Source organism: Herpailurus yagouaroundi, unplaced genomic scaffold (genome assembly GCF_014898765.1).
Source record: "Herpailurus yagouaroundi ecotype Mexico unplaced genomic scaffold, PumYag 203, whole genome shotgun sequence".
Lineage (NCBI taxonomy): Eukaryota > Metazoa > Chordata > Mammalia > Carnivora > Felidae > Herpailurus > Herpailurus yagouaroundi.
In genome coordinates this window covers 23950034-23961969 of record NW_024412434.1, presented here as the reverse complement: position 1 = coordinate 23961969, position 11936 = coordinate 23950034, and the positions used below count along the sequence as shown (strand labels likewise).

The 11936-nt window shown below is 42.4% G+C and overlaps 1 protein-coding gene across 11 annotated transcripts in view; it reads left to right on the top strand.

The window, feature by feature from the left end:
• The window catches only part of CELF2 (CUGBP Elav-like family member 2), an 835274-nt gene that overhangs the window by 809508 nt on the left and 13830 nt on the right, over positions 1 to 11936 (top strand). For 10 of the 11 annotated variants that reach the window (XM_040451469.1, XM_040451476.1, XM_040451479.1 and 7 more), the window contains one exon: positions 8296 to 8415. In XM_040451469.1, coding sequence (XP_040307403.1) covers positions 8296 to 8415 — 120 coding nt within the window. Of the gene's footprint in view, positions 1 to 8295; positions 8428 to 11936 lie in introns of all 11 variants that reach the window. The other variant, XM_040451470.1, reaches the window with a different exon arrangement.

Here is an 11936-nt window from a genome sequence, read left to right as displayed (position 1 = left end):
CCACCCAGGCGCCCCATTGGTCCAGTCGTCTTACTGTCACACTTGATCCCTGTCCCTCGTGTCCTTCACCCACTCCCCACCCTTCTACTGGGTCTAGCCCTCAACCACATACTAAGAGGCCCACTTGACTGTATCCAGTCTTCCTGCGGTTTTAAATAAATAGCAAACCAAGACCTAAAGAGACCTCTAACTTGCATACTGTTTGTATTATCAGTGACAAGTGGGCCTGCTGAATTTCCCAGCTCCCCACCTCACTCGTATCCCTTATGCGTCCATGGCTCGTGTGTGTGTGTGTTTGTGTGTCTGTCTGTCTGTGTCTGTCTACATCTACGGTACACTCTCTCCAGCTTGCTGCTCACCACCGTAATTGAGAATTACCCACACAAAGCAGAGAATGGCTTAAACCCACCTCTTCCTCAAGCCCATCTTACAGACATGGAGGGTGTGAAAGATCACCCACAGTGTGAGGTCAGCCAGTTCTGATGTCGCCCAGCTCCTGCCCCCTCTTGCCCCCTGTGAAGCTCCAGCTAGAAGTAGATGACAGACAAGTCTGCCCGTGGCCGTTCTGGGTTTCCCTGGGTGAGTGAAAGCAGGCTGCATCTATGGCCCGTAGTCCCTGACATGGCTGCTGAAGAGAGAGAGGGGCCTGGGCCCTGCACACAGGCTTTTCTCTGTGACTGGTGGTGAGGAAGAGGGTCAGCCAGCAGAAACAGAACCAATGGCCATCCAGTCATCAGTAACTGAAACTGTGTAGGCAGAGATTGGAGAGAAGCTTACCTCCTTCCTTGTTTTACAAGACATGTCCTACGTAGGTTTGTCCTCTCAGTTCGGTGTGTACCCAGTAATGGACTATGATCTGAAAGTCCCCAGATGGTACCACTGTGCCAGGTTCATTACCTAGATCACCCTACTCCATCTTCACAACCTTTTAAGTTGGGTGTTCTTTCTTCTCCCATTTAAAAATGCTGAAATGGAAGCTTATGGAGAAGAGGAAAGGTTGAGTCCAGAGCACTCAGCTTCAACGACAGCCCCATTGTGACTCCAGATTTCTGTCTGTAAACGGGGGTAATGAGATTGTAATGGTTTGTTGCTTAGAGCAGTAGTCTCACTTTGTGGTGTCTGTGAGGCCATGTTGGAAGCTTTCCCCTGACCTTCTCCAGGATGCCTATGCTAACCTCAACTTTCATGATCCTCTTCTGCCACCAGAGGAGATGCAGGGTGACCACCCAGGGAGCAGCAGAAAGAATTAGAGACTAATGATGTCTGTGCTATAAACAAGGTCTGGGAAATGTAAGTTGCAGACACTGAGGTATTAAGGTCCGGTCATATATTTCCTCTCCAGCACTTACAGTGAATACTCCACAGCAGCATGACGACTGGTATCATAAGTCTTTCTAGTAATGTGCTGGTGTCCCTAACTGATAGGCACTTTCTCCAGGTCATTGACCTTAGTGCTTTGGCACCTCTGCTTCATCAGTGATGTGAGCAGCAATGGAGTTGGAGGCCTTTCTGATAACGGTAGCTTGTGTTTCTCAGATGAATGAGAGACTGTTCTGATCCATTACTCGGCTGACTCCCTCCACACCTTATCCCAGTTTGCTTCATTTCCACATCTCCATCATTTCCTGTGCTGTCTGAGGAATATCTGCTCTCCTTATCCTATTCCTTTTCATCCCTTTCCCTTCTGAAAGATCTCAGTGAAGAGTCTGAGGGCATAAAGAAAAAGAGTGCTGAATAAAATGAGGGTTTTCTGACGTACCCACTGGTAGTAGTGTTCTCTTATGAGCTGTATTTCATCCGGACAAAGACACAGATGTTCATAGAAGTGTATCAAGGTCCTTTGCAATGCAAGCAGTTGACCCACTTTTCTTTTTCTCTCTGAAACTGATGCAAAACTCTTCTGTCTCATTATAGCATATAGTTTGTTGTTTGCATGGTATTTATCTTTCCATCCTTTTACTTTCAACCTATTTGTGTCTTGGAATCTAAAGTGTGCCTCCTATAAGCCACACAGACAGCTAGGTTTTGTTTTATAATTTTTTAAGCCAGTCTAACAATCTCTACCTTTTGATTGGATTGTTTACTTCATTCACATTTAATATTATCAGGTTGCATTTATATGTGACATAAATTTACTTTTCACTTTCTGTGTATTTCACTTGTTTTTGTTTCTCCTTTGTGGCTTTATTTTGCATTAAGTGAATATTTTCTAGTATAATGTTTGAATTTCTTCAGTGATTTTCATCCATATTTTTGAATTTTCTTAGTGGTTGCTCTAGGGTTTACAACATATATCCTGTCTTATCAGAACCTACTTCAGATATGTAATAACCTAATGCCAATGAGATGCAGAAACATGCCTCCTATACATAACCCTCCTTTCCTCCCCTTTTTTCTACTATTTATATACATATTATGTCTTTGTATGTTATAAACTTAACGTATAGTTACAATTATTACTTTATATATTTTAAATGAACTGAAAGAAAAAGGAGAGCAGATACAGGTTTGTTTATAACCTCCTTATTTATCATTTCTGGTTCTCTTCATCTCTTCTTGTGGTTACTGTCTGGTGTAATTTCCTCACTGTAATACAACTTTGTCCCCCTACCCACTTCCTTTGTGCTTAAAATGTCAAATATATTTCTGTATATTAGAGACTCAATGATACAATTAATATACATACTGCTTTAGGCAGTTGATTTTTTAATCAATTAAGAGAAGAAAAATGCAACTATACAGTCTTTTATAAGTATCCACATAATTACCTTTATTGGTGTTATTTATGTATGTGTGTGTGTGTAGGGATTTGAATTATTGTCTTGGGTTATCTGCTTTCAGCCTGTAGAACTTGCTTTCGTATTTCTTGTAATACAATGACTGCTGGCAACACATTCTGTTTTTGTTCATCTAGAAATGTTATTTTTCCCTTGGTTTACCGAAGATAGTTTGGCTGGATATAAAATTCTTACTTCATAGTGTTTTACTCCTTTCAGCATTTGCAGTGTGTCATGCCACCTTCTGGTCCACTGTTTCTGCTGAGAAGCCAGGTGTTAATCTTCTTGGGATCCCCTTATACACGATGAGTCATGTTGTCCACTCTCTCCTTGCAAGATTTTTTTTTCTTCATCTTGGGCTTTCAGTATTTTTACTATCACGTGTCTGGGTGTGGATCTTCTTCTGTTATTCTACCTGCAGTTTGTTGACTTTCTTGGATATATAGATGAATGTTTTTGGTCACGTTTAGGAACTTTTCAGTCCTTGTGTCGTTGAGTTATTTATTCTTTTCTCTGCTCGTGGTACCCCCAGTATCTGTACACTCCTGTATCTCATGGCATGCCACACCTCTGACGTTCTGTTCCTTTTTATTCATTGTGGTTTCTCTTGATTTTCAGACTGCATGATCTACATCATTCTCCAAACTCATTTGTTATTCTGCCTTTTCAAATCTAGTGTTGAGCCCCCACAGTGAATTTTTCATTTCTGTAATTTACCTTTCAAGTGTAGAATTTCCATTTTGTTCATTTTTATAATATCTCCCTTTTTATTGGTATTCTTTGCTTGATGCAACTTTGTCATCATACCTTTCGTTAAGCGTGTTTTCCTTTAGTTCTTTGAACATATTTATAGGACCTGTATTGATGTCTTTGTCTGCTAAGTACAGTATCTGGACGCTCTCAAACACAGTTTCTGGTGCCTGCTCAGTGAGCAGAAGCTACTTTGAGGACAGGACTCCCATACTTCCTGGCCCGGAACAGAGCTTCCATAAGATAGAGCCAGGGGTGTGGTTAAAAATGCCAGTGGTCTGCCCTTCCCTGGGAGAAACCATAGCCCTAGGTTTGGACCTGTGGGGAGAAGAAGCCCTTAGCTCCTTGGCCACAACCACCTGGAGTTGAGCTTCCATTACATACACTGACCTTGGGGAAGTGGGAGAGGAGCAGCTGAAAGGGAGGGAGCAGGTTGTGGCTCAAATGCCACAGACTCTTGCTGTTCATTCTGAGATTTTGCAAATTTACCTGAATATCTTCTTTCAAGGACCTTACAATACTTTAACTGAGGGGCACCTGGGTAGCTCAGTCCGTTAAGCAGCCAACTCTTGATTTCAGCTCAGGTCATGATCTCACAGTTGTGAGATCAAGCCCCCAAATCAGGCTCTGCACTGAGCATGGTGCCTGCTTGAGATTCTCTCTCTCTCTCTCTCTCTCTCTCTCTCTCTCTCTCTCTGACCCTCCCCCACTTACTCTCAAAAAGGGAGGGAGGGAAGGAGGGAGGGAGGGAGGGGTAAAGAAGAAGAAACTAGTTTAATTCAGAAGAGCCTCTCTCCCAACCCATGTGTGGTGTATTCACATTGTCACGTATTGCAGTTCTAGCTCCAGTGTGTTTCATCCCAGTACACTGTTACTTTATATAAACAGCATTTATTTAAATCTGCCTGCATATTTAACTACTTCCTTTGCTTTATTATTTATTCCTTCTTTCATCTGGGATCATTTCTCCTTTAGTTTGAATCCTATGCAACAGAACATTTAGTGAGGGTCCACTGGTTAAAAAGTCTTAGCTTTTATGTGACAATTATTTATTTTGTCCTAGTTTCCAAAATATATTTTTGTTGGATGTTCTAAGTTGACAGTTAATTTCCCTCAGCACCGTGTCCTAATCTGTCTTACATTACTATTGATATGATTAGCAATATTTTAAAAGATATCTTATAGTGCTTGTTACTCTTTTGGTGTTTACTCCCCACCCCCGAGTCTCTCTGGTCACCTAGACCAATAAACTACCAGAAACAGAAGTCCTCCTTTCTGGGCTATTTCCCATGGAAAAAGAGACTTAAATCTAGTGTCAGTCTCCATGTAATAGCCCTTCCCACACTGCTGTGCCAGTGAGTGAGGGGTAAAAACTATCCCTCATGCATGTTCTGATTCGAAGCCAGTAATAAAAGCCTGAAAAACTTCCACACAATTTTAGGTGACACCAGGGGAATACTTCTAGAATGGTAATGTGAGGATACCTGTGAACCCTTTACCCCGTGAAACCACCATTACTGGTACAAGTTGTAAAAGTCAACCACTTAAAATCTCTAGAAATTGTCCTTAAAAGTCCACAGATGGAGAAACATTCTCGCAAATGTTCTGGCAAGAAATAAAGGTAATGATTACCTTTGATGTTCATAAGTTATGTTTGTTAAAATTGTTATGGTAATATATAAAAGAATAGAAATAATATACATTACCTCCAAAGTAGCAGAGGGGGAAATGGAATGGGGGGAAAAAAGTAAATAATAGTCCTAAGAAGGAAGGCAAAAAAGAAGAGGAAAAAATATAGGCAGGACATAGAACACAAAATTTAAACATTTCTACTGAAAGACTGTTAGATTATTAGGCTGTAGTTTTTAAAACCTCTTTACACATTGATTATAAGAGAGCAGAAATAGACAAAAAAGCAAAACGATGGTGAAAGATACATCATGCAAATAACCAAAAAAATCTGATGCTTTTATTTTTTATCATACAAAACAGACTTCAAGAAGAAACTAGAAATAAGAGCTGCCACAAAAAGTTGATTGCACCACAAGATACAATAATTTACAAACATCTACACAAGTAGTAACATAGCTTCAAGATGTATTCCAAAAAATGTCCATATTTACCTGGAGAAATTGACATTACCACAGTGGGAGATTTTCACATGCTTCTCTCAGTAACGGACAGCACAGGCAGACAAAGAAGTAGGATTTAATTGTAAATGTTCCTGATTTTAAACATTTATTAAGAGCATGTTATGAATAATTTTTGCCAGTATAAACTTGAAAACTTAAATACATAAGTTCCTAGAAAGCTATCACTGAATACAACTGATTAGAGAAGAACAAGAAAAGTTGAACAATCTTAGTTAAGGAAATGTAATCATCCCATGAAGACATATCAAGTCCACATCATTTTTACTGGCATATTCTATGAAACATTGAAGTTAGAAATAATTGCCATCTTTTACACTTTATCCCAGAAAATGCAAAAATAAAGACACTGCCTGAGTCATTTGATGAGGTTAGCAAAAGCTTATTAGCAAAACTAAAGACACACAGGAAGGAAAATAAATGCCAATCATACTCATGTACATAGACGAAAAAATCCTAAACAAGGTATTATTACATAATAAAACCAAGGAACTACTGTTATTTTTGTGAGGTGTAATACTGGTTTTGAGTTTTTAAAAAAATGTCCACAGTTTTTAGAGTTGCATAGTGAAGTATATAGGGGAGAGACAACAGAAGGTCTGAAATTGGCTTTAAAATAGAGATTGAGAAGGGGCGCCTGGGTGGCTCAGTCAGTTAAGCATCCGACTTTGGCTCAGGTCATGATCTCACGGTTCACGAGTTCAGGCCCCGCATCAGGCTCTGTGCTGACTCTCAGAGCCTGGAGCCTGCTTCAGATTCTATGTCTCCCTCTCTCTCGGCCCCTCCCCTCCTTGTACTCTGTCTCTCTCAAAAATAAATAAAATGTTTTTAAAAATTAAAAAAAAAATAGATTAAAACGCTTCTCAAATATTCTAGAATGTGGCTATGAGTTTATGGGAGTCTGTCATGTTTTTCTCTTGTGTATTTGAAAAGTTTCATAATACAAAAGGACTAAAGACACTGGATTATATATCATTTTCTTTTAAAAAGAGATATGCATTATGAGGTGTGAGAAGCTAATGGCCTACATGGACTGAAATGTGACAAGGTGAGGAATTCATTTTTTAGGCATTTGATCTGGCCTCATCCCAGAGGGATCCCAAGCAAGGTGCTTTTCAAGCAGTGCTGTTTGTGGTTTCTGAAGGCAGAGGAAGGATGAGCTCCCGCTGAGCAGGAACATTCCAGGAGATGGATGAAGTTCTTGGCCATCCTGGATCTCACAGCTAGAAAAGGACCAGGTGCTGCTTTTGGCGCTGGTCAGAGTTCAGTTCAGCTTTCACCTCCATCACCAGGATAAAGCGAAGTGATGTCCATGGAAAAAGTCAGCGGAGTGTGAAGCTGTACAAGTGTATACAAATGTAAGACACGTGACATACTACTTACGCCATTATGTAATGGTGTAAAAGGGACAGAGAGTGCAGCTGCTCTGGAGAACAGTCCAGCAGGTCCTCCAAATGTTAAGCAGGAAGTTATCATCTTACCCAGCTGTCCTGCTCCTGGGTGTGGTGTGGTGTGGTGTGGTGTGTACTCAAATGAAAATGAAAGTTTATGGCTATGCAAAAGCTTGTGTTAGATGTTCATAGCATCATTATTCATACTAGCCCAAAAGTTGAAACAATCAAAATGTCCACAACTGATGAATGGATACACAAAATGCAGTGTTTTCATACAGCAGAGTATTACTCTGCTATGAAATCCTGGCCCGTCCTACACAGAGGGATCTTGAGAACGTCTTGCTAAGTGAAGGAAGCAGTCACAAAAGATCACAAATTATGTGATTCCACCTCCATGAAATATCCAGACTAAGCAAATTCATAGAGACAGGAAGTGGTGGGGGGAACGGGGAATGATAGCTAACAAGGATGGCTTTCTTTTCGGGGTAAGAATATTCTGTTAGATGGTGGTGCGGCTGGATAACTGCGAACATACTAAAAACCACTGACTTGCATGCTTCAAGGGCCAAATTTTATGGCATGTGAGTAATCTGTCAGTAAAGCTGTTACCTAAAAGGCTGGAGGGTAAGAGACAGTTTGGAGCAAAATGGTTTTGTCTCCTACCACTCCTCACCCTGTTACCACCACTGCCTGGGCCCTGAAGTCTTCTGTCAAATTCAGGAAGATGTAGGATTTTTTTTTTTTTTCAGAATTTCAGTGAGAAAAGAAAATGCTGAGTCTGAAGCAGAAACAGTGAGAAAACCAAGGACTGCCATTCACTCCCACCCCCTACCCCCTTCTGTGCCAGTCACTGGTGAACAGGAGAAGGCCTCGGCCTGCAGGACTGAGGCTGCCCTCCTGCGGCTGGTGGGGGGGTGCGGGGGGCAGCCTACCCAGAAGACGGCCTCCTGTTTGCCGATTCACCCCCACTAGCGAGCAGTGAGCATATTCACTGACTGGCCGAACAGAGCTGTGATGGCTCACTTGAATCACCAAACCTAACCACCAGAATTGCCCCCAAGCACAGCCCCACGTGTGTCTCTCCGATGGGAAGCGTTAAGCGTGGCTCGCAGTTCAGCCCCCAGCCCCAGCTGCCGTGGAGAGGACGATTACTTTCCGGGCCACTTGGCCTTCACTCATCTTGTGTTTTCTCTCCCCGTTTTCCGGTCTTGTTTTGTTTTTCAGTGGCTGCTTCAACCCCCAACTCCAGTGCTGGTGCGGCCATGAATTCTCTGACCTCTCTTGGGACTCTGCAAGGGCTGGCGGGAGCCACTGTCGGACTGAATAATATTAATGCACTAGCAGGTACCATAAACAGTGAGTATTTGCTGCTCTGGTGGACAGCCTTCCCCCAAATTCTCCCCAGAAAATGGTCAGCCAGCCCTGAACTGCAAAGGATACGTAACAGGGAGAACTAAAGCTTGGGATGGAGGAGCACATACCCCGCTAGGCACATGCGATCTACATTCATTTTGCCTCAAAGGTACCCAGCCCTCGTCGCCCCGGCTTTTTTCTAACCCTCAGAACGTGTGTTCGTTCACTCGTAGGTTTCTGTGGCTGACAGCTAGTTGCAGCTTTCACAGGGGCATGCTTTGGTTCTCTTCTTCTGAGAGGCAGTGTGTTTTAATAGAAAAGCGGACACGTGGGTCCAGTTCCAAATCTGGCAGGCACCTGCAGAAACCTCAGCAAATCACTGCCCACCCACCCCAGGCTTCAGAGTCCCATTTGAAAACTGGAAGTTCTGGATTAGACGGTTTTATTGGTACCCTCTTGCTCTAAAGATTGATGACCTATGTAGAGAAGCACGAGGCCTTGGAAAGGAGGAGATAAGGCTGAGTGGAAAAGGCCCCGGCTGGCAGTGGTACCGTGTGGAGTCTGTAAGCGCTCACAGACGGCTCACTCAACAGCAGTTCATCTCTGAAGAGGCTCATGTCACCATGGCAGGTTGAGCCAGAGTGAGGCAACTCGCTTCCAGAAGTACTTCAGCCCAAAACCTACGGACTCCCTGGAGAGCTCCAGGTTCCGTCCCCCACAGCCTGCCCATTTCTGCCACGTTAGAGCTGTGGAGGATAAAGTCATGTTTTAGGCTTGTGCTCGGTACTCGCTTCTACACTGGGGAGAACTGACCCTCCACGCACAGAAGGGACATCTCGTTTGCCTTTCCCTCAGTTCAGTCCTGAGTCAAGAGTAGCCAGTCCCAGGAGAGCCCAGAGCAAATCTGATTTCTGATTTGGGGGCCCAGTTATCTTCCATGCAGTGCAGGCAACACAGCACCTGCCTGCTTCAAGCTTTAAGAAAGGGTCCCTGGCAAGTTAGTTTACCCCATGACTCAACAAGTGAACAGTTTTCAAGGGGTGATCAGATACTACCATTTTTTTTCAGCAAAACAAAAACAAAAAATCTAGACCTCATCAAATTTCCAAGTTTTAATAAACACTTGTTCAGATGCTCTGGGAAAAACAAACAAAAACTGGGACTGAGTTTCATCTGACCATAGGCCAAAAAAAAAAGGGGGGGGGATCGTTCTTTCTAGATATGATAGCTCTTGATTAGCAAATAGCGTATTAAGTGGCAATCATGTGACAACAGAATGTCTTATTCCAGTAAAACGGCCTCCAGCTGCCCACCTCCAGCAGCCCAGGAGCCCTCATCACGTTTACTCCTGTTTCTGACCTTGTTCTGCAGACGCTCCAACCCACTTCCTCCCCCTTGGTTGCAGACATGGGTGTTTACACACATCCCTTCATGCTGCTTCTCTTGCCCCAGGACCTAGTTCCCCTAAAACAAGGACTTTGATTTGATCGCCTGCCTGTCCTGTCCTTGGTCTGCAAAGTAACAGGCCAGTGGGAATGGCTGTCCTCCTCAGCACGTGCTCATGACTGCTGTGTGTTGTCTCGGGTCCGTGCGTCCACCTCTCTCCATCCTCGTCTGTTGTGCTTTGCTGGTATTTTCCCATCGTTACCATGAGGGACTATAGAGGGACTGTGTTGAATGGCCAAGACTATGACTAGTTCTTGTGTGGGGTCTATGTCGTACAGATGTTGCTTCTGGCAAGGACAACAGGCTTATTAAATTGTTTTGTTTTTTAAATTGTTTGCAATTGGAGTAATACAGGTATGTATAGTTCATGGGGAGTTAAAAATGTGTCTCATTTCGAACAGTCCCTACCAAACAGTGTGAACCAGGAAAAGTGTTTAATTAAACCAAAAACCATGAACAAACAAAACCACATTCCTTCTGATCCGGTAAGTGTTACTAGCACAGAGCTATTTAACAATCCCAACGTTGGCTCGGAGCAGATATTTGTTTCTTTTCAAATACCAAGGAAAACCCAAAATATATAGTGTCCTCTTTCAGACCATTCTGCCTAAACAGACATGATGATGCTACCTGTCCTACTGGAAAATTCTCAGAGAAGGTACTCAAGAAATGGGTACCGGAATAGAGGCAGCTTCTGAAATAGTTGGCCACAGTTTCCCTATTCATCATTGCTGTTTCCTACCCTACTCCCCATCCCAGGAACAGTTACTTGGTACTGAAAGAATTCTCTGGCTGTCTGAATAGAGTCCTCTTTCCCAGGGACCAGGGAGCCAGGAGAATGTAGGTAGACGGAATCCAATTAATTCCCAAACTCATCTTCCTATAAATTTTACCCCTTTCACTTCACTTCACTTCTCCTAAAATAAAGTTTGGGGTCGAAGAAAAGAAGCTAAATTAAAGTGTTCAAGTTTGATGTCCCTTTCCTTGCTCCATACATTCATGAATGGAGGGGCTAAAAAAGTACAGTTGAACCCTAAAGCTAAAAGCAGAAATTGTCAAGATCATAAGTAAGGAATGTGGGTGATTCACTTCTGGATTATCTGAGGGTTCTCCAGGCATGTTTTGTGTATTAAGATCTAAGGTAAGACGAAGAAGATATTTTTTGTAGACACAACTGCCCAAAAGTCTGTGTCTGACTCTATTTAAATGTATGTCAGGTGACACACTTATTTTTCCTTGTTCCAATCAACCTCGTTCTTCCAAATGGCTTAGCATACAGCCCTTAAAATTAGGATTGTCAGAATATAATCAAGCACAAGTACCCGATGAATAGTGTTTGTGGAAATACTTGGTCCTTGAACACACAGGTTTGAAATGTGCAGTCCGCTTATATGCAGAATTCTGTCAATTAATACTGTAAGTAGGATACTACAAATGTGCGGTCATTTTCCTTATGAGTTTCTTAAATTTTAAGAATACGGTGTATAATACGTATAATGTACAAAATATGTGTTATTTATGTTAGCGGTAAGAGCTTCTGGTCAACAGTAGGTTATCAGTAGTTAAGTTTTGGGGGAGAAAAATTAACACACAGAGACTTTCATTTGAACCCCCACTTGTTCAAGAGTCAACCGTATTTTATGTAAAGGAGAGAAAAGATGTTTGGGGCATATTATTCTGGCTTGTCACTCTTAAGTATGCATTATAAAATCACTCTCAATCTGTATTCTTGGAATATGTGAAATGTACATAGGTAGATACACATATAGGCACATACAACTTCATACACACTTGTGACCATAATAACACAAACACACATATAAATGCCGCTAAGTGCATATTCATACTCCTCTACCATGGTTCTAGACATTTTACACTTCTTATCAGCTTGCAGCTTAGGAGGATGTATATCTTGTCTACAGCAAGGAAAACATCCCAGGAAATAGATTATAAACCTACAGGAATATAATACATTCCTCACCTTTGCCCTTTGGCGGGGGGGGGGGGGGGGGACGCTCCGTCCGCCTCTGCCTTCAGGACCATCTTCACAGTGGCCGCCAAAAGTA